At 38.9% G+C, this 25,688-nt stretch overlaps 1 protein-coding gene and 1 pseudogene across 1 annotated transcript in view; one reads left to right on the top strand and one right to left on the bottom strand.

Moving 5' to 3' along the window:
* Nucleotides 1-8,176, bottom strand: part of SYNPO2 (synaptopodin 2) — a 168,700-nt gene extending 160,524 nt beyond the window's left edge. Inside the window, exon 1 of the mRNA XM_047091938.1 lies at nucleotides 8,072-8,176. Coding sequence (XP_046947894.1) covers nucleotides 8,072-8,176 — 105 coding nt within the window. The remainder of the gene's footprint in view (nucleotides 1-8,071) is intronic.
* A 13,160-nt stretch (nucleotides 8,177-21,336) lies between these two features.
* Nucleotides 21,337-22,109, top strand: LOC124521131 (40S ribosomal protein S6-like; annotated as a pseudogene).
* The last annotated feature ends 3,579 nt before the right edge of the window (nucleotides 22,110-25,688 follow it).

The raw sequence follows: 25,688 nt of genomic DNA, 5'->3' as shown, positions 1-25,688 counted from the left end.
ACACAGAATCCGAGGCAGGGTCCAGGCTCTGAACTGCCAACACAGAGCCCGACGTGGGGCTCAAACTCACGAACCGCGAGATCATGCCCTGAGCCTAAGTCAGACGCTTAACCGACTGAACCACCCAGGAGCCCTTCTTAAGGACTCTTTAATGAGGCTAATGCGGGAGTTCTCCATTTCCTTTTCTTTTCTTTTTTTTTTTTTAAGTTTATTCATTTTAAGAGACAGAGAGAGAGAGAGAGAGAGAGCACAAGCAGGGGAGGGGCAAAGAGAAGGAGAGAAAGAAAATCCCAAGCAAGCTCTGCCAGTGCAGAGCTTGAACTCACAAACTGTGAGATCATGACCTGAGCCAAAATCAAGAGTCGAACTCTTAACCAACTAACAAAACCACCCAGGCATCCCCCCATTTCCTTTTACAAAAATCTCATGGCATTCATCATTAATCTGTTAGAATAGATACAATAAAATTTTTGGAATCCATGTATTTTTTAGGTTTATTTATAATTAAACTGGTTTGCTTTCCAGTCTTGTCTCTCAATGCACATGATCTTGGAGATACACTTCCCATAATCCTTCTCCCTGAACCTATTAAAAGAAAAATTTGTTATAAATGTTTTTAAGAGTTAAGTCTTAGATGGTGACATGCTATTTCATACAAACTCCAAATCAGGGGCGCCTGAGTGGCTCAATCGTTTAAGCGTCTGATTTCAGCTCAGGTCATGATCTCGCAGTTCGTGGGTTCGAGCCCCACGTCGGGCTCTGTGTTGACAGCTTGGAGCCTGGGACATGCTTCAGATTCTGTGTCTCCCTCTCTCTCTGCTCCTCCCCTGCTCACGGTCTGTCTCTCTCTGTCTTTCAATAATAAATAAACATTAAAAAATTAAAAAAAAAACTCCAAGTCAAAGTTATGGCAGTTTGCAGCATTACTAAATGATAGCCCATTCGCTTTATCCAAAGTGATACAGAGAGAGGCATGATGCCCCTGCCATAGGGAAAGAATTACATTTGACTTTGAAGTGCTTTATATAATCTTTTTGCAAATAATTTATTTTTTCAGAATCAGTTTTTTCATCCCAAAACTGAGGATAATAAAACTTTGTCTATTCACGTGGCATCAAATGAGATAACACATGTTAACGCACTTGGACGATTGTAAGATATACACATGTGAAGTATTTTTAGCTAAATGTATAAATTAGCTTCTACTCTTGAACACTTATTAACTGATAGAAGAAGTTTAAATTATTTTGGAAGCTCATATTTTAAAACCATTGCCATGAGAAACATACAAATATTATTTAGATAGGTATAATATGTATGTCACAATGACATTACATACTGACTTTTGGACTTGCAAAAACTTTCATTAAGAACAACAATCACCTTGATTAATATCCAATAAAAGTTCAGAGTATTTACTTTCAATGTTGGGGGGTAGGGTAGGGGGTTGAGAGAGAGAGAGAGAGGGAGAATCTTAATAAGCAGGCTCCATGCTCAGCACAGAGCCCAACACAGGGCTCAATCCCACGACTCTGGGTTCACAACCTGAACCAAAATCAAGAGTTGGACACTCAACCCACTAGTTACCCAGGCACCCCAGAGTGCTTACTTTTAAATTGAGACTTCTGGACTCCGACAGTAATGTTCGAGAAACACTTTTTTAGACTAACTGAAAGTAGGCACCTTCCTTCTATGGGTGATGAAGATGGTAAATTTTCAAGCTAACATACATGAAATGCATGTAATTGATAATATGAACCTACGGAACTGATGTCTTTGAGGAGTGTCAACTCATTCAGTTATAAACAGGAAACTTTCATGTCTTCCAGTAACTGCTTTCAACTATGATAAAACCAAATCCCTCCCTTAATAATACTTTGGTCAGAAATCCCACGCATTTCTGTTGGCTTTTGGTTATTAAAACAGTCTAGCTGAATTACAGCTTCAATCTAATGTCTGTCTCTAGGCTCTCTCCCTAAGCACCATGGCCGGTTTGTGGCTCCAGGGCTTGGTGTGGGCAGGAGGGTGTTGGCTGTTCTTTTTCTGCCTCTCTAGAACTCCTCCCAAGTTGAAGGCAGGAAGATTGGAGAAAGGGGGGGATGGTAGATATATTTATTCATAACTGAATGAGGTGGCATTTCTCCCTGGTTGTTGCACTTCTCTCTGGTTAATATTGAGTGGCCATCTCTGTCCACTCTGTGGCCAGCGTCCAGATGCTAGGGCACTTGTGTAGTTTCTTCAAAGAGCCATGGAGAGCTTTGCCACAGTTCCCTAACTTGGGAAATAGGGCTCCTGCTAGGCTCCCTTCCAAGCCCTCTAACAGTCCCTCAGGATGCCAGCTTGCACCTGCCAATGCCTAGCTAAGAGCTTGGCCCATCTGGGTAGGGTACTGGCATGGCAGTTCAAATCCCATCACTTCTGTGACAGTCTTTCACACCTGGGAAATGCAAGAATCCTTGCCTTACCAAACAGTTAAGCTCCTATTTGTTCTCTCTTATTCTCCCTCTCTGTCTCTATCTCTGTCTTTCTTTTTCTCTCCTTCTTCTTACATCTTTAACCAGTTTTATTCTCCCCACCCACCACTCCCTACTTCTTATCCCACCGTTCACATGGCACTAGGAAAGCCAGCAATTCTATTGACAAAGAAGACGTCCTGCTAGGGAATAGCTTGCCAGGTTCCCCTCTTGCAGGCACCTCCAGTCTTTACAATGATCATTTTTAAGCTTCCCAGCACTTCCTTGCCTCCCTGCAATTCATAGATCTTGGCTTCAGAAAGGGAAAATCTTCCCACTACTAATGATGACTTAATCACCATGCTAAAGACCCAGACAATTCTTGAGTCTCTCTGGTCCTTCTCTTGTATCAGCTGGGAAAGGGGCAGTGGGAAAGTGCCGGAAGAATGTCTCATGCCACCCTTCAGTAAGCCCTGTGGTGACTGACATATCTGGCCTCAACTTTCTACAGCAGCGGTTCTGAATCTTGACCACACATTAGAATTGTCTTTAGCGTGTTTATAAATCTTGATACCTGGGGCTCCCTTGGCCAATTAAATCAGATTTGGATGAAGACCACACTGTTTTTTGTTTTTCTATAAACTTCCTTTGGGGCACCATCTTAGCCTACTTTCATTCTCTCAGGTACCTGTTTCTATCAGTTCAGGAGAAGTAAGATTTGCAATCAAATCCCACCATTTTTTACAGCTTCACCTTTGGCAAGTAACATAGCCTTTCTGTGCCTGAATTCCTTCATCTCTAAAATGAAGATATTTTTCATACTATTTCTTGGGTTTTGGGAGTCATTTGAAAATACCTGCAAAGAAAATATTACAAAGAACATTTCCCTGAAAAGAGCTTGATAAATGTTGGTTACATATATGTGTGTCCCGATAATGGTAAAGTTCATGCATAGTCATTATTTTAGCTCATTGTCTTTCAACAGTGTTCTGTCTTAAAACCCACAATTCCAAAACAAAGATTTAAATAACATATGCTTAATAGATTTACCTAGCATGCATTGACTTCTGTAAACATATCTGCTATTAGAATTTCTAGAAAGCTCTCAAAAACTTAACAAAATGAAGTGATAAAGATGTTACCAGCTTTCCATATGTAGTAAAGAGCATTTATCCTCAAATACACATATTCAAACACATTAAAATATTTCTTTTTCCCTTTAGAAGTAGCTATGCTTCTGGAATTATTTTATTTGAAACATTTTAGAGACCTCACTGATGGTACTAATGGGTAAGATGATGTTACTTGATTGTGCCTTACCTAAATACCACATCTTTATTTAAAGTTTTACAGAGAGGACATACAGAATCATTAAATCCACTTCTGCCCATAAAATAGATGACTGTAATCTGTCATCTCAATTTTAATAAAAGCTACTTGAAACTTTGAATTGAAATTCAATAAGAGAATTATAAGTACCATAGTGTCTATACGTTTTAAAGAAGGCTTAAAGTGCTAAACATTCTAACATATAAAGGATACAGTGTGCACATTTCTTTCTTTATTATATTTAAAATGTGAGTTATTTCTGAATTGCTCATCAGATTTGTTTGTAAAACAAAAATTTCTCCCCACTTCTTTATATGAAGATTTCCCAAATTGTCAAGAGCATACCCAGAGACATAGCCACGTAAGTACATATTCCAAAAAAGAGTTTTGTCAAGTAAAAGTGCTAACATAATTTTTCTAAGAATGTTTGCACACATACAATGGAGTTTTATGTTATAAATAGGTCTCAATAAATTTACTTCTATGAATGATATTCTCAAAGTATACCTTACAGAATATTGTCCTATGATTCTGTATTAGAGATATTTGTTTTCTATAACATCTATTTAGAATATAAGTTAAAAGATATATAAACATTTAAAAACCAGATAACTGTTACTGATTATTTGGGCCTTGTAAAAATTCAATTTATTCTTTTTTTATGTTTATTTATTTATTTTGAGAGAGAAAGAGAGAGAGAGCATGAGTGGGGAAGGAGCAGAGAGAATGGGAGAGAAAGAATCCCAAGCAGGCTCCATGCTATCAGTGCAGAGCTTGACAAGGGACTTGATCTCACAAACCAGGAGATCATGAACTGAGCCAAAATCAAGAGTCAGACACTCAACCGACTGAGCCACCCAGGAGCCCCCAAAGTTCAATTTATTCTTGAAACAAATCCAAATTTTATGGCTTTGAGCTTCAATGTTATAAAAATTTGATTATTAATATTTCTGTTAGTGATCTTTAAAAGTTGGAGTTTGCCTACAGTTCAGTGAGCCAGTCAAATACTAAAAATGTTTGAACATCTCTCAAGTGACTAAATGTGTCACTAGAAGGATATTTATAATTTATATATTTATATATATATTTATAAATTTATAATTTATAGGGAATTATAATCTACTTAACTTCTACTCGTTGTTAATAACATTAGATTAGCTTTTTTTCATTATTTCAGCTTGTTAGATTTTCATTTTATACAGAATTATAAAAAATCTGAACACTAGATATCTTAAAACAAGCCAAAAATCTGTTATCTATAGAACTGCTTTGTAGTGTCCCCATTTTAAGGGAGCATGATTCAAGCACTGTCTGGAATTTCCTTTTCTTTGTTAATGTATATTTTCTTCAATTCCAAATTCATCCTTTGCATGTTCTTCAAAACTGTGAGCATTGTGTATGTTAGCAACCATCCCTACCCAGCCTTTCTACCCCATTCCTCTCCATCCTCCTTCTTGTAGGTAACTCGGGAGAGGAGGAAGTCCATGCCATGTTCATTTCACCTTGAGCCCAGGGACCATTCCTGGAACTGAGTGGACTTGATGTTTTAAATGAAAAACAGTAATCCCAGTGAGGTCATAGACTTGATAACATACAAAGTGACAAGCACTTTGCTCCAAGAGTTTTCTAGAACAAATAATGCTAGCATAAGAAATTAAATGTGAGTTTGAGTTAAGTGGAAAAAATAGACCAACAAAAGTAGGCATTGCCATAGTAACTTAGAAATTTTTCTTCTTTTGAAGGCTTTCTAGTCACTTTTTACATACGGGGAAAAGTAGACTGTAGTCTGTAGTGTATCTCTCTCTCTCTCTCTCTCTCTCTCTCTCTCTCTCTCTCTCACATACACACACACACACACACACACACACACACACACACAAGAATTAAGGCAAACATCCAGACGACTTCATAATACTTTTAAATCAACAATTAACTATACTATCACAAACTAGAAAACTAAAGCAAACATTCAAATGCTTTAATAATGGTCTTTTTAAAACCACAAATATATTGCCAGGGTATTTTAGGAAAGTTGACTTGGGGGGAAGAGAAGGATCGAATTTTTTTACACTCAGACATGTAATATCCTCTCTGAATCCTGTCAATAGAGACATCATCGGCAGAGAAATGCTCCCAAATCACTGTTCACTAGCAATTCTTCAAAAACAAAATCAGTTCTTAAAAAAAAAATCACCACACAATAGTTCCACTTTGAATTTTTTTAATGCTTATTTATTTTTGAGAGGGAACGAGACAGAGTGTGAGCAGTAGAGGGGCAGAAAGAGAGAGGGAGACACAGAATCCGAAGCAGGCTCTAGGCTCTGAGGTGTCAGCACAGAGCCCGATGCGGGGCTCTAACAGAGGAACCATGAGATCATGACATGAGCTGAAGTCAGACACTTAAGCGCCTGAGCCACTCAGGTAACCTCCCTTTTTAATAATTTTTTTTAATGTTTATTTATTTTTGAGAAAGACAGAGTGTGAGCAGGGGAGGGGCAGAGAGAGAGGGACAATAGGTCCACTTTGAAACAAGCACATCGCAGACTCAGGAGAAGCCCAATACCCAACCCATTCTTAAGGTCTGGCCACAGAAGAACTACTGGAATAACCTTTGTCCCTACATTTTAACTGGGAGGCAAGTGATTCTAAAGTTGCATACTATTAGGACAGTAAAACTAGAGCAATATTAGAACCTCACTGATGGTAGAGTACAATTTCCTCTTTACTTCTCTCTTTTTGTACAGCACTCAAAATTTTTGCCTCTTTCTCCCCCCACCCCCCAACACCTCACAACAGATGAGTCAGGAAGGGTGAGAGATTTGTCACAGGCCCGCTACAAGTTAGATCAGAGCTGGAATTAGAACCCAAATCTCAGTAACTGGAGCCAGCCAACTGCTATTCTAGACTCAGAACAACTCCAGTTCAGTGTCATGAATTCTGCATACTCCAAATTTGTCATTACTGTTTTGTCTGATGCTTCCTGCCATGGACTCCTAAAGCAACACAACGAAACCTCCTTTCCGGATTCTTCGATCACTGCTAGTCTAAAGCAGAGGAAAGTTACTTAAACTCTCTGGGCTCTTATCTGAACTCCGCAGGTTGAACTGGAAGTCTCTGAGAAACTTTCCAGTTCTAAAAATTCTGCTTTTCACCCTCTGTCTTATGCTTCATTCTTGATGTTTGAAATTTTCACTAGGTGGCAGGATTCCACCATCACATTACAAAAGGATTTTTCGATGGAAGCCTGGGAGCAGAAAATTTCAAAGAAGCTCCTTTCCTCAGAGTGAACATTAAAAAAAAAAAAAAAGCAAAAAAAAAAAGCCAAAGCCAAGAGAAAGAATAACTACAAAGGCCAGTAGCCCACATATTTCATAAAGTTCTAGATCCATTTTTAATATAATTATAAAGAGGAAATTAATCAAACATGTTTTTCATACAATACTACAATTTGGTATCCAAATCAGGTAAAAGTCTGCGTTAATTTCATGCATTTTAAAGTTTATTTTATCTGAATCCCAATGTAAACTATATCAGATCCCTTCCAGCAAACTGGTAGCAAGAAACAATCAATATGATGGAAACAAAAACATCTAAAACATTTAAAATCATTTTTACATGCATTTCAAAGTTTCCTATAAGTTACTTACAATATATTTCTAATGGCTTTGAATTTTATTTTGAGCGCTTAACTAGGTGAGTACACATGATGGTAGATTTTTGCATTTATTTGTAAAATCCTTAAGAGAATATTCTTTCAAATAGATTTTATGACATTTCATCATATATTTAAAATTATTGCCCCAAATTGGCCTTTTAAGAAATGCTGTATTGTAAATGTCACTACCAACGCTTTTTGTAAGAGTCCCCCAAAGCCAAGCTAATTGGTTATGCTGAGCTGAGCATTTCTCTTCTGCCAGAACCAAGTAAAGTAACATGAAACAATAATGCAACTGCATATTCTATATTGCCTAGAAGAAACTTCCCAAGTGTCTTGCCGGTTGTCAGAGAAGCTGATTAACTAGACTTTTCTTCAGCTGATAAATATGGCACTCTTTTTTCTTTCTTTTTTTTTTTTTTCTTTCAGTTACTGGTTAATTGTATATATGCTATATGTTACTCGAAAGTTTTTTCAAAACACGAACAAACCCGCATCCTGGGAAAAGTTAGCATCAGGGCCAAAATCAGACCAATACATAACCTTCTGAATCAGCACTTGAAAAAACCATCAACAGGTTGCCTTCATTCCCTCCCAGCACAGAGCGGTGATAACATCTCTTCGGAGGTCTTACCTTAGCAACTTGTAAGGGCTGCTTCTGCTCCTTGCCACCTTGCAATCTGAACCCCCAGGGCGCCCCTCCGGTCATGGAAATGCAGATAAAATCCCCCGTGCCCATTTTCTCCTTTTAGTTGGGTAGCATGAAGAGCCTGAAAAGACAGACGAGGCTTCCGTGCGGTTGAGATGTGTGCTTAGCCCCAGGCGCCTCCAAGGAGGCAGGGCTGGGGAGCGCAGAGGCAGAGCTCCTGCTGCGGCCGCCGTCCCGGCCGCCGCTGCCGCGAACTAGCGCAGCTAATAGGATCATTCACAAGGAGGCAGAAGCGCTCCCTGGCATCGAGGACACCGCCCACTTTTGCGTCACTCTCCTTTGTTCAGCCCACTTCAAGCAAGGGAAGGAGACTCGCTCACCGCAGAAGGTCCTCTTTTGGGGCGGGTTTGGGGCGGTGGAGCAAGAGTTCCCTGGCACTCACATTTAATGCCAGCACTTCAAGAATGATTGAAAAACTTTCATTAAATAATCATATAAATAGTAGAGAACACGTGAAGGTTTTAATCTCCAGGCCACGAGTGTCATCTCCCAGTATGAGCTCTGAGAACTCAACTACTAGACAATTCCATTCTCTCAAATAAATGTTTTAAGAAGAACCACATTGACGTTTGAAACAGACAAAAGGGAGTGAAAGTGGGTGAAATTATTATTTTTCTAAGTTTTTACTGTCTACGGCCAGCAGAACTAATCCCATAAGAGGAAATAAAAGAAAGCAAAACATTTGAGTTTTTCCCTCAAAACCTCCTACTCTGAAAAGTGCTTTTTTTGAACTATCAGGTAGGTATATACATTTTAGAGCCAGAGGATGTGGTTGGGGGGTGGGGGAGGAGAGGGAGAAGGAGGAGAAGAAAAGGTGAGGGGAAGGATTTCCCCCTGGAAATTATATTCTTTTAACAGCGCTCTTGAATGGTTTGGATTGCTTTAAATTTGAATAAGCGTTTCATTTTCTTCCCTGTTCAGCAGGAAGGAAACTTCTTAAACCAAAATAGCCAACTACATACAATGTCACCTACAAGTTTCTTATTTTTATAATCCCTCATCACTTCTCCTGAGTCTGGGTGGTCCAAAATAAAAGTTGATTTCAATGTTTTAAAATCTGAATACAATCTACCAAAAATCGTACAAATGGAACATTTTTATTTTCCCATAATGTTTTTATTTTCCATGACATTCATCCCTGTAGGGAACGGTAATTTGTGTTACATGTGGTACCAAACAAAATTGACTTCCAGACGCTCTGCCTGTTTCAGTACTAGGAAGCACTGTGCAGTGAACATCCATACAGCCTTGTTCCCCAGAAGCCAAACGTGTCAAGTGATTTTGTTTGTGCTTTCTCACTGGGGTAAGGAAGACAACATAACCAGAGACTGTTGGCTCTCAAAGAGACCCTTTGAAGGGCATGAGGACCAGACAGGCATCTCAAGTTTGATTCTCTTCAGAGAGGTGAATTGGCTTCCCCAAAGTCTTTCTTTGAAAAAATATAATTTTATAAGTGACATCCTAAACTATGACTTCTGAGAACAAAAGAAAAAGAACTTTTTACATGTTCTTTTTCCACCTTCTCGTGTCCCTCCTGTTCCTCAACCCAGTTCAGTCTAGCTTCTATCCCCACAAGAGGGAAAACTCTCGGCAAGGTCACTTACTACCTCCTTGCTTTTGTGAGCACTTGAGATTATTAACCATGTCCCCCTTAGATTGTCTTCTCTCTTGGGCTTCGATTCAAGGACACAACACGCTCTTTCCTCTTGCATCTCTAGCCACTCTTCTCTGGCCTTGGGTAGTCCTCAGCCTCTACTAATTCAGTAAATGTGTGTGTTCTCTTCCAGGGCTATGTCCCCGTCTACTTTTCTCACTTTACATCCTTTCTATGGCTTCTTTCATTCACCCCATAGAATTTAACCTTCCCCCTCAATCTCAGATACAATTCCTCAACTCCAGGCCAATATATGCAACTGCTCATTAAACCTGTTTCTATGTGAACCTATCACAGAAACCTAAAACTCTGTATACTCAAAATCAAGTTCCTTTTTTTTCCTCCAAATTCTGCTTTTCCTCCTGTGTTTCCCATCTCAGGATAATCGGCAAACTTATTACCTTTCTCTTATGTCTGGTTCCCCTCAACCCTGACTTAAATGTAAATGTGATGCTGGAGGCTGGAACGGGGGTAGCCATATTGTGACCATGAGGTAAAGCTGAAGAAAACTGCCAAGACTCCAGTGCTGATAAAATTAATGCCAATAGTTGTGCACCTCCAGTTTCCTTACTGTGCAAGAAAAATGACCCTATTTGTTTAACCTGATGTAGGTCCAGTTCATCCCTACTTGCAGCAGGTACACTCCTATCTGCTAACTGGAAGAATAGCTTCTCCATCTAACCAACCAGTTCCTCCGGACAACCGGGGGCTCAAATATTGCTTTAATGTGAAGATTTAATCTGGGTCAGGACCTTGACATAGAGTATTTTATTTATCTTTAAAGTAACCATGCTAGGTAGTTATCAGTGTCTCCCTTTTACTGGTAATTAACTCAGTCTTAGATTCTACATGGTAGAGATTTGAACCTTTGCCTGCCTGAATTTAAAATGCCTCTTCTTATCATTGCCATCCTATCTCCACGATTTGTGTATTCCCTAATGCACATCTCCTATATCCAACTGCTCATTAAGACCTATGGATCCAACTTATAAGTAGAATGTAAATCCGCCCCTTCCCTCCATTCCCACTACTGTGGTTATTTCCATCTCTGGCCCTGGTTTCAGCAATCTCCTAACTAATCTGTCCCAGCTTTGTTTCACCCTCAATTCATTTTTGACTTTACAGCAAGGGTGAAATTTCTAAAATGCAACGTTTATCTTGTTTTATCCCTCTGTTTAAAGTCTTCAAGGGCTGGGGCACCTGGGTGGCTCAGTCCCTTAAGCTTCTGACTTTGGCTCAGATCATGATCTCGTGGTTTGTGAGTTCGAGCCCCACATCAGGCTCTGTGCTGACAGCTCAGGGCCTGGAGCCTGCTCTGGATTCTGTGTCTCCCTCTCTTTCTGCCCCTCCCCTGTTTTCTGTCTCCCTCTCCTTCTCTCTCTCTCTCTCAAAAATAAACATGAAAAAAAAGTTTAAAAAAATAATAAAGTCTTCAAGGACTTTCAGAATAGCCCGAACTCCTTTGCATAGAGAACACATTCTGCCCCCCATTCCTCACTTCTTCTCCCACCTCATCTCTCACCTTGAATTTTATGACTCAGACACACAGAACTATTTTTCCTTTCTATAACCTGCTTTTTTGGTTCCATCTGCTAAGTCATTCTTCTAAGCTATCTAGTCCACCCTACACATAGATCACCTGATAAGTCCTACTCATCCTTCTGGCCTCAGATTACAGGTCACATTCTCCAGGAAGCCTTTCTTAACGCTCCTCCCCCACAGGTATTCCTTCCATGTGCTGCCATCACTCTGCACTTTCCCTCTCATTCGAATGGTCTCTTAAATTGTCTGAACCCAACACTAGGTTATTAACCCTGTGAGATTAGCAGATGTCCCCAATTTATTGGAAATTGTATCCCCAGGTCTAATACAATTCTTGATGCCAAACTGGTGCTCATTATGAGTAGAATGAAAGACTAGATATGATTTCCCAGAATAAAGGTGTAGAAGAGAGAGTCACAGAGTTCTCATTTCTTTTCTTTTTTTCTTACTTCATTTGACTTGGAAAAAAATCTGGAAGAGAGCAAAATTCTTGGATTCTACCACTTAGAGACCATATGGAATATTTCGTGCCTGTCTCCCTAACATCTTGCCTGTCCCCCATTGGGCAGTAACTACCAGATTCAGTAAGATTGATCCTTCCACCCCAGCAGCACAGATAAGCTGGTTGATCTAAGACAGTCAGAGTAATCTTTTCTCTGTAACACAGAGCTTAGATCAGGAATGGGTACAAAACCTAGGCTTGAGTCAAGGACATTCCCCCAGCTCTAGTGATTAATTTGTATATGGTCCAACCACAGGGAAGCATAAGAGCCTTCCAGAAAGCTGTCAGGGGCAATATCATTACCCCCCATAGATATTGATAACATCCAATGGGAGAAGTCAATGTGAAGGTGAAACTACCACAAGATATGTTGGGAGAGAGAATCTTCCTTGGTTCTTCAGTGCTCCTGAAGGTCTTTCTGGATGTGTCAGAATTCAAGGTCCTAATGCTTCTTTTCCTGAGCTATTTCTCAGGGTTATGTTTATAGCAGGATGTGGTAATATCTCAAGGTGGGTCAAAGAGCAAGCTGATTGCAAACAAAAAGTAAAATAAAAGCAATGGATTCAACAGGCTTAGTGTACCTTAGCTGATACGGAAATCCTTTGTGTGTGTGTAGCATGCATCTGGGTCATTTCCTATAAATGGAATTTGAGGCAATATAAGCTTGTAAATATGGTGATGTTCATGCTGCTTGTTATATCTTGAGAAAGAAAGCTCTTTGTCTCTGACTGAAGAATCTCATTTCTTCTTCCAGCATCCATGAAACACAAGCTAACTGAGTCACCTGCAAGGAGGGTGAAATCAAGTCCCAGACCCAACAAAGTAAACAAGACATTAGTGGAGAAATGGAAGTAGAGCCCTGGTCAAACAGCACACAGCCTGCTCTTTATTTTATTTGGGATATAAGAATCAAGCAAGTGTAAAAACTCTTTTTCTTAAGGGAAAAAAAAGTGACAAGTGCTTTTGAAAATGATCTTCTTTGATGGTAGCTACACTTATGGTGAGCATAGCATAACATAGATTTTTCAAATCACTTTGTTGTACACCCGAAACTAATGTAACATGTGTCAATTATACTTCAACTAAAAAATTACCTTCTTAGACTAACTCTACTTCAATGCCATTTAAAAAATTTAACAATATATCATCTGTTGTTTTATACTACCATCCACTAATTCTTTCACTTTATTATTCCTTCAGCAAATAATACCTATATTATCCTTCCCAATGTTGACAACACAGTAAGATTATTGAGCCTAACATGGATTGCGAAGCCACATTATAAAACAAAAATCTTGCATTAGGAATGACTTATTCTACAATAATTTCACATTGGCTACCTATGCTGGCTCATGCCTCTTTGTTATTTTTCTAATTCAATATTTTACTCAAAAATATGTGGAGGTGGGAGTGGGTAGTGTACCCCACACCACCGGCAAGCAATTCTCAGTACTCCAGCAAAATATCTAAGAATTCAACTCAATTTGACACTATCTACCTGGAGATAGCATCAGATTCCATAGGTAAGGGCTCAGTCCCACATGACATGCTCCCCCGACACACACACTTCAGACACCAGTCCCAAGTCCAGATTATCACCTTTGCTTCTGATCAACCAGCTATATATCAGAGGTTCCAAAGATCCCCTCCTTGGATTTGATTAATTAATTAATGATTATTGATTATTAAACAATGTAATAAAGGATACAGATGTCCATCCAGATGGAAGAGATAGGTAGGGCAAGGTATACGAGAAGGGATGAAGAATTCCCATGCCCTCTCCAGACACACCACTCTCCCAACACCTCCACGTGTTCACCAATACAGAAGCTCTCCAAGCCCAGTACTTATGGAATTTTATACAGACTTCATCACATAGGCATGATGGATCATTAGCTCTATTTTCAGCTCTTTTCCTTTCTCAAGAAAATGGGTGGCAGGGCTGAAAATTCAAGTTTCTAAGCATGGCTTGATCTTTCCAATGACCAGCTCTCATCCAAAAGTCCACCCAGAATCACCTCATAAGAACAAAAGACACTCGGGGCGCCTGGGTGGCGCAGTCGGTTAAGCGTCCGACTTCAGCCAGGTCACGATCTCGCACTCCGTGAGTTCGAGCCCCGCGTCAGGCTCTGGGCTGATGGCTCAGAGCCTGGAGCCTGTTTCCGATTCTGTGTCTCCCTCTGTCTCTGCCCCTCCCCCGTTCATGCTCTGTCTCTCTCTGTCCCAAAAATAAATAAATGTTGAAAAAAAAATTAAAAAAAAAAGAACAAAAGACACTCTCACCACCCCAGAAATTACAAGGATTTCAGGAATTCTGTATCAGGAACAAAGGTCAAAGACCAATATAAAAACAAGAGGCACTCCAAGTGTTCTTATCACTTAGAAAATTATAAGGGTTTGGGGTGCTTCGATGGCTCAGGTGGTTAAGCATCCAACTCTTGATTTCGGCTCAGGCCATGATCTAATGAACTAAGAGACTGAGCCCCACATTGGGTTCTGGTCTCTACACTGATGGCATGGAACCTGCTTGGAATTCTCTCTCACCCTCTTTCTCTGCCCTACCCCCCCCCACCCCCCTCCCTCTCTCTCTGAAAGAACTTATTAAACATTTGTTTTTAAAGGGGCTTTAAAAAAACAAAACAGAAACCTAGCAGGTATCTTACAACATTAGCTAATGTATTTATGTTGAGTTAAATCTGAATAAATCACCAAATGAAATCACGCGGATTAAAGTCCCTATGGGATACATACACATTAAAAGTTTTAGTTTCAAAAGCATATTTTATAAACGTGCAATGTGTGTGCGTGCGTGTGTGTGTACATTTTAGGACAATGAAGATGGGGTTAAATAAATATATTAGGAAAAAATAGTTTCAGACATCTGTTTTCTCCAAAAGACTGGAGGGCATTCAGTTCAAAAAATGAACTGAAAATGTGACTCATGATGTCTACTGACTATATCATTTTGCTACTTTGCTAGTAAATAATGCATGTTTTGTATTTCGGATAGCATTATCTGAAACATAAGAAAGAGTAAAGATAATGTTTAAGTAAAATGTAAAGTCAATGAACTATTAAAGATAAAATTTAAATGATAGCATCTATATTTTTAAACAAACAAAATCATTTTTTCCATGGGTTATAATCAATATTTGGAACTGTCACTAAATTTTAACCTCCAAAATCAGGATTAAAATTTGGAGCTTTGAAACAATGTATTTTGTTATTGTTGTTTTGTTTTAATTTTTCCTTCTGCAAAAAGGGACTGAGAGCAATTAGGCATGAAATTGCATATGTGGGAAGAAATTCATATCCCAGACAAAGACAACAAGATCTTTTCAAATGATCATTCTTAACATTTGGATGAAACATGATAGTTGGAATTAATTACAGATAACAGAATTTTATCCTAAGTGTTAAAAAATACATACACAGATAATCAACATGATGACAAATATTTGCGAACTCCTATTAAGCAGTTATGAAACTTTCCGACTATTGGAGAATCACTAATCCATTATCTGCTGACCCCACTAAGGCCTGCTGTGACTCGAGTATTTGTGCTGTTTCCTGGAATGCACGTGCATGAAATGCCATCTGAGCAGGTGGTGATGCTGCTTTGCCGCATTCCAGTACGAGAGAGAAGGGGCAGTGTGAAAGAAGACACCCTCCAACAGTCCAACAGCATTTTCCCTGCTCATCTACATGCCCTCTCTTGCTTGGAGACTGAATGTGGTTTCAGGAGAAACTACCACTGCTGCTGGTGGTGACTCAAAGTCCCAACACTGAGGCTTGCAGAGCTAAGGAGATACACCGGCAACTCCTACCTTTACGTGGAGCCCAGAGACGCTGCCTTACCCAACCTCGCAGCATGAGGTAGTATATTCATTTGCTAGGCGGATGCTAAGTACTACAAAGTACTTTACAAAGTACTACAGACAAGGTGGCTTGAAAAGAAATGCATTGTCTCACAATTCTGAAGATGAGAAGTCTGAGATAAAGGTGTCCACAGAGTCTTTTGAAGTCTGTTTCCTTGGCTTTTAGATGGCTGTCTTCTCCAAATGCCTTCACATCATCTTCTCTCTGTACCTGTACATTCTAACCCCCTCTTTTTTATATAGAATCAGTTATATTGGATTAAGGCCTGCTCTAGTGACCTCATTTTAACTTAATTACCTTTAAAGACCTTATGTCTAAATACAGTCACATTCTGAGATATTGGAGAGTAGAACTTCAACATATGAATTTGGGGGATAAATTTCAGCCCATAACAGGGAGGCAGAGCCTACAGAGAGTATGTAACTAAGTACCAGTTAGTTTCCTTTGCAATATACAAAAGGTATGTGACAGAATAATTTTTGAGATTTTGATAATTTTGTTCTTCAGATTTCCCCCTTCTTCCTCTTCTAAGAAAGTAGTCAGACCCTTACAACTTCCTTAACTCAGGGACTTTTGCTGAGGGAGAATAGAAGGTAACACCAGTGATTCCCTGTTTTGTAAGGCCTAACCTCCATGAAATGACTTTCCAAGAGATCCCAAGAGGGGAGAAAAGCAAAGAAAGTTCCCTTGAGAAAAGCAAGGCAGGGCTTTAGTCCTAGCTAGGATTGTCTAACTGTCTGTGGGTCTCTCCAGTAATGCTGATCACCATGCTGCTGCCAGGGAACTAACGGCAAGAGGGCAACAGCTATAGGGTCTCTGGAGGGAGGCCAGACACCAAGAGGAGGGCTCCCAACCTTTGCCAACGTTCTTCAGCCACATACATGTCAAGAAGCTGCAGTTAGGTACCTGACTGCTGGCCAAGACCATGGACAGTTCAGTGACCAGTGAAGGAAAATGACTGATGACCAGTTGCTCTGCTGAATCCCAACAACTTTGCAAACCCCGGGAAGGACGTGGCCAATTCAGTGAGATGGGGACCAGAGTTGGAGTAAATTTATTAAAATGATAAAATAATAGTCTTGAGCTAATTGAAAAGATACACATTTTTAAGCTTATAGTTCATTCATTCAAATGATTTTTTGTGAGCATCCCAGACAACATTCCTGCTCTCACGGAGCCCACATTTTACCAGAGAAGCCAGATAATAAGTACGTAAACAAAATAGCTTCAGAGAGAAATAGAGGCTAAAAAGAGAACGGGATGATTCGGCAGAGAGTAAGGGGAGTAATACACACAGGAGATCAGAAAAACCTCCCAGAGCTGAGACACAAATAAGGATTTGATTGGAAGAGAGGCAGGAAGGGCAGAATATGCTTTTTGTACAAAAAAGAGATGAAGGTTAGTGTAGCTGAACTGTAGTAGATGTGTGCCCATTACTGGAGAATGTAATATGAAGTTAGTGAACCTCAAGCTCATGACCCCTCCCTTCTGGGATCCCTTCCAAGTCTCTGGAAGGAACACCAGCAATGTGTTTACATGTTCATATGCCGCTGTAAAATTTGCCAAGGTAAAATACTTCAACCAAATTCGGTTAAGATGGTTGTCTTTTTCGCTCCAACTTCCCCTGCAAGTAATGGTGGAGGAGCCATGAGCCTTTCTGGAATCCAGCTAAATGGAAGACGAGGTGGGGATTTGTTGAGCTTGGGTTTCATGAAATATGTTCATGTGCTTCACAACCACATTCATGTGAAGTTATTGCCAGCTGCCCAGCATAGGAATGAATAGCTTCCAGGCATAGTCCCACCATGTGCTGTGTCCATTCGCCTGGTGTGACAACATTAAAGGGCAGGGCCAGAGGTCCTATCATAGCATCAGCCCATACTAGGGTGCTGACACTATGTATTTGTGTAGTAGAGGAAAACAGGTTGAAATGTCCAGTGCCACAAACTATCTGTGGAAGACTCTTCCCATAGCTAAATATAAGAATTTCCAGGGAAGAATTCATTTCTTATTGATGCCTACTCAAATGCAAAGGTGCTCCCTTCCAGAAATATGCCAGATAATGCAGCACACACATTGTAAATGCACCATACATTCTCTACGGCTATTATAAAAAACAGAATTTATTAGAACTCTTATGTTTATGGGCACAAACTTGTAGCCATATTACAGTGATTAGTTCTGTATGAGAAGTCCCATGTTGTGTGCAACCCAATTACCAATAATAAAAACTGCTATCGGTTAACTATGCTACATGTTAATAGAAAAATTGGTATCATGAAATTTTTGTCATACAGAGAGGAGATCAAAGAACATTCAAGGAAGAAAAGTAGGGGAAAAAGAGGTGTGTCATAGTTAATAAAAATATTATTTATGAGAGGGAGAGAGCCAAAGCATAACAGACTCTTAAAAAACTAAGAACAAACTGAGGGTTGATGGGGGGGTGAGAGGGGGGGAGGGTGGGTGATGGGTATTGCGGAAGGCACATTTTGGGATGAGCACTGGGTGTTGTATGGAAACCAATTTGACAATAAATTTCATATTAAATATATATATATTATTTATCTGAATTTTGATATGTTTGTGGGAGTTAGCTAATTTGTGTGGGGCTTTTTTAAATAGATAAAACAAACACTTTTTTGATTTTCGTAACTTAGTTGTCCCTCTTCTGATCTTTTCATTTTTCATCAATCTTTCCATCTCCTCTTTTACTTCAAAGCTTCACAAAATGAATTAAAATATCTGCTTTGCCCTTAGGCTTCTGGAAATTAATAATATTAAAAATGGATACGCTTACATTTATAATGTCAAAACGCCTAGAAGTTTCAATAGTAGTATTAATAATGCCTAATAAATAAATAATACTGAGGGGGTTCCTAAGTGAAACTTTATATTGAAGACAAATTTTAAATATGGGTCATAGTTTAAGTTAGGAATCACTTTTAACCTATTAAGCAAAAATAGATTCAAATTGCTGCATTTTCTTGTATCAAAGTAAGGCTTTCCAGACTAAACCATACTCTGCTATCAACCTGTCACAAGCTTGGTATCTACCCTGGCTTTTAAAATCTGCCTTAATTTATTTATTCACATAAAAAATGTTTATTATTTATTTAAGTCACTGTTCTAGGCATGAGGGACATGGAAATTAACAAGTCAGACAAGACAAGTCTAGAAGCTCATATTGCAGTAGGTAGGGCAGACAATAAAGACAACCTATATTCTGTCAGATGGGGACAAGTGCTATGAAGAACAATAAAGTTGTGGGCATGGGGTTGGCTACTTCAGCAGAAAGCTTTTTGTCATGAGGAGGCGATGAAGAGTCAGGGGCTTGATGTGACTTTAAACCCCAGCTTTGCTGATATTTACTGCCCAGCCTTGGATGCATCATTTTCTCTCCTGAACCTTGGTATTCTCTTTCAAAGTCATTCTAGCAATAAGTGAAATATTTTTAAACATCTATTTTTTAAACAAGTGCCTGGCATATAGTAACTGCTTCCTAAACCTTTCCTTTAACATCTCCCTTGGTTATCTAAGGTGGATCTTTCTGGATGGGAACACAGATGCCTTAGCTGACAGGTTTTGGAAGGAAATAGCTTTCCATTGCAGGTCAGTGCAATAGGCTTCCCACAAAAGTGAGGAATTTCCTAGAAAATTGATAATTACTTACAAGGCAGCTAGCAATAACTGAGGAAAGAGAAAGTAAAATGGCCACTACTGTGTTTGAGGACCATATGTTCAGTTGACCGGAATTCATGGCTTTTCATATCTCTTTGGAATTAGACAGGCCTGGGTTTGTGTCCTGGCTCTGCCCCCACCACACCCCACCCTCACTAGCTGGTTACTGTGGCTCCTCAGCCTCTGTTTCCTCATGTGTAGAAAAAATTACATGCACTGTAAAGAAATGATGAGGCAAATTGATGCTTAGCACTGTACTGGAATACAGGAGGCACTCGGTATTTTGGTTGTTATTATAATTCGTAGTGATTCATTACTTTTTTGATTAAGGACATTTTCCCAATTCATTATCTTTCAGGTTTCTCAGAAGAACATGAAGTAGTAGAAATATTATTATACTCTTCAGCAGAACTGTGAAATGAGCTCCTGAGAGAGAACCTGGTTTCATCCATGACTGGGATTTCATTTCGGTTCTCCTAATTCTCTAGCATCTCAAATAGTATATATTTGCTGATGGGGCGACTATACTATCTTCCACTGTGCATCACATCCAGATTTAATGAAATTGCTAAACCAGATAGGGACTTGGGGGATTCTTTTTCTGCTCTGCAAGCAAGGGAACCCTGTGGACTTCCAACATGGTCAATGAACCAATTTCTATGGGCCCAAGATTTTGAGTTTTTGGAAAGCAATAGTGGCTCCTCAGTAAGTACACATGGAATGAAATTGCATAGAAATACATTGAATGCAATGGAAACACAGTAAATGCAGTCTTAAACTAACATATTAAACCTGGTTTGGACTTTAATTCCAGGTTTCAACTTTCGTAAACCAACACATACAGTGACAAAAAACAATACTTTTTCCATCATGAAAATATTCTCTTTGAAATCTTGAAGTGGTTACAAACATTAAGCCCCACCAAGTATGTGTCATTTTCTAAACTCTCTGGAGAGAGGGAAAACTGGCAGTCAGATCAAATAAATTGCCTAAGGTCACACTGAAATCAGTGAGAGAGCAAACCAAACTCCAGAGCCCTCTTCTCACATCAGTGGTACACAGAGAGAAATTATATGGAAGTTACTTAGGCCATTGCCCTGACAACACATTCTGAGTATTTTCCTGAATTTTGTTTTCCAGCGCTTTGCCAGATTTGGCCTTAAAAATATCTAAGGATAGCAATTCCTTCCATTTTCCTTCTTTTCAATCTGTGTAATTATGCCAGCATCTAAGAGTTCTGACTTCCAGGAGAAGTTTGTCGTTTGAAATAAAATTTCCAGGTCTCTTATCATATCTCTAGTTCTACTCTTCCTATCTTTTTCTTCCTTTTTACTGCTGAAACTAGTAATGGTTAGGATTACTGGGAATAGGACCATCATATATGAAAAATTCCTTCTCTGAAACAATTTTAAATGTCTTTGAAAAGTCTTTCTTTCCATTTTTAATTAAAAAGCAGTTTTTAAAATAACTTTTTGGGGTACCTGGGTGCCTCAGTAGAGCATCCAACTCTTGATCTCACGGTCGTGAGTTAAGCCCCAAGTTAGGTGTGAAGCCTACTTTAAAAAAATAAAAGAAAAAAAGAAAAGAAAATCTTAAAAATTTTAAATGTTTATTTATTCTTTAGAGAGAGAGAGACAGAGAGACAGAGTGTGAGCAGGAGAGGGCAGAGAGATGGAAACCCAGAATCTGAAGCAGGCTCCACGTTCTGAGCTGTCATCACAGAGCCCGATGCCAGGTTTGAACTCATGAGCTGTGAGATCATGACCTGAACAGAAGCATAACAGACTGAGCCACCCGGGCACCCCAAAAATAAAAACTTTAAAGTCATGTTTGAGAAAGTCACCTGGCAAGCATTTATAGAATTTCAAAAAAATGTAAGGAAAGTTTTTTTGAGCACTTTTTCGTGGCACCTCGGAGGCAGTAGCCTGCTTCAGGATGAAGCAGAACATCTCTTTCCCAGCTACTGGCTGCCCAAAACTCATTGAAGTGGACAAGGAACACAAACTTCATATCTTTCATGAGAGGTGAACGGCCATGGCTGCTGATGCTCTAGGTGAAGACTGGAAGGGTTTTGTGGGCTGAATCTGTGGTGGCAATGACAAACAAGGCTTCCCCATGAAGCAGGGGGTTGTGACCCATGGCCCTGTCTGACTACTGCTGAGTAAGAGGCATTCCTGCTACAGACCAAGGAGGACTGGGTGGGGATGGGGGGCATTTGGGAAAGAAAGCATGAATCTCTTTGGGGTTGCATTGTGGATGCCAATCTCACTGTGCTCAACTTGGTTGTTGTAAAAAGAAAAAAAAAGGGGGGGAGAAGGATATTCCTGGGTTTACTGATACTACTATGCCTTGTCTCATGGGGCCCAAAAGAGCTAGCAGAATCCACAACCTTTTCAGTCTTTCTAAAGATGATATTCACCAGTATGTTGTGAAAGTCCCTAAACAAAGAAGGTAGGAAACCTAGAACCAAAGCACCCAAGATTCAACATCTTGTTACTCCACGTGTCCTCCAGCATAAATGTTGGTATATTCCTCTAAAGAAACAGAGTACTAAGAAAAATAAGGACGAGGTTGCAGAATATGCCAAACTTTTGGCCAAGAGAATGAAGGAGGCCGAAGAAAAATGCCTGGAACAGACTGCCAAGAGACAGAGGTTGTCTTCTCTGAGAGCTTCTACCTCTAAGTCTGAGTCCAATAAAAAAAAATGAGATTTTTTAAAAGAGTAACAAATAAATAAGATCAGACATCAAAAATAAAATTAAGAAAGGAAAATTTTTTTGAAAGGCATGCATAAACATGCATGAACATTTGCATAGATTGATGGTTTAAAAATGTTATGTTATCATTACAGGAAAATTTAATGCACACATGAGATACCTCAAACACATTCTTTCTGAGGTATCTCATTTATTAATGCTTTTTAAAAATCCAAGAATTACCCAAATTTAGATAATCAATTTAAAAAGCTATAAAATCTAGAGCAAGTGTACTGTACTTTTGGAGGAATAAAGTATTTTTAGCAAGTACAGGCAATGAAAAATATAAATGTGAAATCCAACAGAGCCATTGCACAGAAATTTCAAGTAAGGTTATGTCTCTTACTCCAAAATGTTTCATTAAGTAGTTTTTTAAAGTCAGAGGGAGCATTGGAGTGGATTAGGTCACTGCAACTTTTATTCCTATGACGTGCACATTCAAAGTTAAACATGACAGAGCCTGACTTGCAGGGAAATTTTCAGTCCAAAATTAAGATAATGATCATTAGAACTGATTTCACTTCATTCTTTCCAAATCCATCTTATACTGCTTTAACAAGAAATGAAATCCAGATGTTGGAATGATGCAAGACACTTTGTTTTAAGTCCTGTAAAGCAGAGGCATGCTTTCTAGTTAGTATAACCATCGATTTCAAAAACAAACTCTTTAGTTTCTTTATAAAATTGCTTTAGCTAAGGAAACTCTGGGATGTAAATCATTAAGGGTTACCAATAGCACTCAGGAGATGAGTAAATAAATGATAGATACTACCCAGGTACAACCCAAAATCATAAATAACACCGTCTCAGAGTTTTAAGTAACTTTTGCTCAAAGACTGATAAGATTTATAGTATGGCAAATGTGCTTTTTTCTCACAGAATTAATGGAATGACAAATACACAAATGTTAATATTCAAGATGCAAAATGAATTTAGGATAACATCCAACTAATAATATTCATCACTAAAAATTAGTAGAAGAAATCATTAATAAGAATTACAAGATTTTTAAGTGGAACCATACAGGTAACAAATGTATATACAACAACACTAATATTTTGGTCCAAGGACAACTAATCTCAGCAACCTTGTAAATCTTAGTAAATAATTTCCTTTCTTTGGTTCGTGAGTCCATTTGTGAGCTACTATTATACTAATTACCTTTATTTCATTTTTCTGTGAAAGAAGGAAAGAAAAAGGTAGCTGTTTCAAAGGCTATCTACTCTTGAAGGAAACTACATAGAAGACATTCTTATTAAGTAATACATTATCAAATATATCAAATATAAATTATTATATTGTTCAGAAGAATTTCAGAGAAAACGTGTGATAAGTGCATGCATCATATAAAAGATGCATGTGGAACTGTTCTGTTAATTGAAGAAGGAAGTAAATGACCACCTTTGATAAATACAGTTTTTAAAAATTCTGTAGAAATGACTGACTCATACTGAAGAATTTATTCACTTTGTCCTATTCTCCTTGTAACAAATAATATATTTATTTTTGATGAAACTGTTTTCCTTTGTTTGTAATGTTTATTTATTTATTTTGAGAGAGAGTGAAAGCACAAGTGGGGGAGGGGCAGAGAGAGAGGGAGAGAGAGAATCGTGAGCAGGTCCTGCATTATCAGCAAGGGCTTGAATTCACACACCATGAGATCATGACCTCAGCGGAAATTGAGTTGAATGCTTAACCGACTGAGCCACCCAGGCACTCCACAAATAATATATATATATATTTTGTAACATAGATAGTGAAAAGGGTGGTCTATGACTGAAAACAAAAAAATAAAACAATGGGCACATCCAGGAATTGGGTCTCTACTCTTAAAACAAAACTTTGGCATTATTCTTTAACCAATCATGCCATTTGATTTAAACAACACATAATAATGTAGACAAATATGGTGACATGTTTCATTGCCTTTAGACATTTAGAAGAAAATTATTGAGTTCCATGTATATTTTTGGATAAATTTAAGAAAATTCAAAACTGCAGTCATTTGGCTACAATATATTAGACACTAGAGACACAAGCTCTTGGTTCCTACCTTCAAGGTATTCAAGTAAGCGTTGACAAACTGTGAAGTGAGGGCCTTAGCTCTCTGTGGTGACTACTCTGCAGTCTTAGTACAAAAGCAGCCACAGATAATCTGTAAGTGATAGTGTTCCTGTGTTGTAATAAAACTTTATTTCCAAAACAGGCAAGAGCTGTATTTGGCCTATGAGCTGAAGCTTGATGATCAGTAGTTAGAATAAAGGAAAAATAATATAACTAACTAGCAAAATAATAACATTAAAAGATATTTCCTTGGAATTGTGTTTCTAAATATTAGCAGAATATCTTTCAGCAGAACAAAATGGTCACAGAGGCTACCAGACAAGCCAAATTTTTTAAACATCCATTTAAAGACATCAGAAGTGCTGAACCAATCAGGATAAGGAGGTTCCAGAGAAGATGAGAAGCTGAGAATATGGACTTGCCAAGGGGGCACTACAGCTGGGAACCAGCAAATCAGCAGAACCTTTGTTGACCTCCTGGAGCTACCTCGGTGATCCTCAGCCAGGGGTAATTTTGCCTCCAGGGGACATCTGACAATGTCTGGGGACATTTTTGATTATCATGGTGTGGGGGAGGGGATGGTTTGCTTTGGGCATCTAGTGAGTAACAGCCAGGGATGCAGCTAAATACCCTAAAAAGCACAGAACTCCCATTCCCAATAAAAATTACGTGGCCCCAAATGCCAACAATACCTAACTTGAAAAACCCTGGGCTATGGGAACAAATTAGAGGCTTAGAATCTTACACACACATACCCCCCAAGTATATATAATTCTTAATCCTGAATTGGGTTAGACATTTTCTAGAAATCACTGTGTTATATTCTTACAGTCTCAGGTCTGGAATATTCCTGCCCTTATTAAATTCCACATCTTCATTCCTCTAGGTCCCAATCCCATTACAGATACATTCGTTCTCAGCAAAGCACCTTATCACTTACCTTAATGATGAGGTTAAAATCATCCTACAAATGGCTCTACTTCCTTCCTTTCCACATAATTTTTTCTATAACTTCACTCATTTTTTTCCATCTTTAATAGTCTTTCTTCTTTTTAGATTATTCTCCTATCTCCTTCCTTTTGCAGTTATTGAAAAAAGAGTCAACATGTACTTTGTCCACTTTATTATAATCTAATGTCAGTTTCAGTGACTCTACAAGTGCCTTCTTAGCCAAATCTCAATTGTGAAACCAATGGTCTTCCTTTAGCCACAGTACTTAGTGCTGCTAAAAGCCTCCTATGTCCTTCTCTACATTTACTAAGCTGATTCTCCTTCTATCATCTTTTTTCCCCCTTCACCACCCCACCCACTAAATACGCCCCTCAAGGTTCTATGTTCAGTATACCAATTATCATACTGTGCTTCTTGGCTTCAAATCCACCCATTCTTGGGTAGGATCTTGAGCTTGGGTTAGGACTCTCAAACTGCATTTTGGCTTTGCCTGCAGCTCCTTATTAAGTCTGCCAA

Source organism: Lynx rufus, unplaced genomic scaffold (assembly GCF_022079265.1).
Source record: "Lynx rufus isolate CCGP_SWC_20201006 ecotype Redwood Valley unplaced genomic scaffold, mLynRuf1.p SCAF_3, whole genome shotgun sequence".
Classification (NCBI taxonomy): Eukaryota; Metazoa; Chordata; class Mammalia; order Carnivora; family Felidae; genus Lynx; species Lynx rufus.
This window is presented reverse-complemented; position numbering and strand designations above follow the sequence as displayed.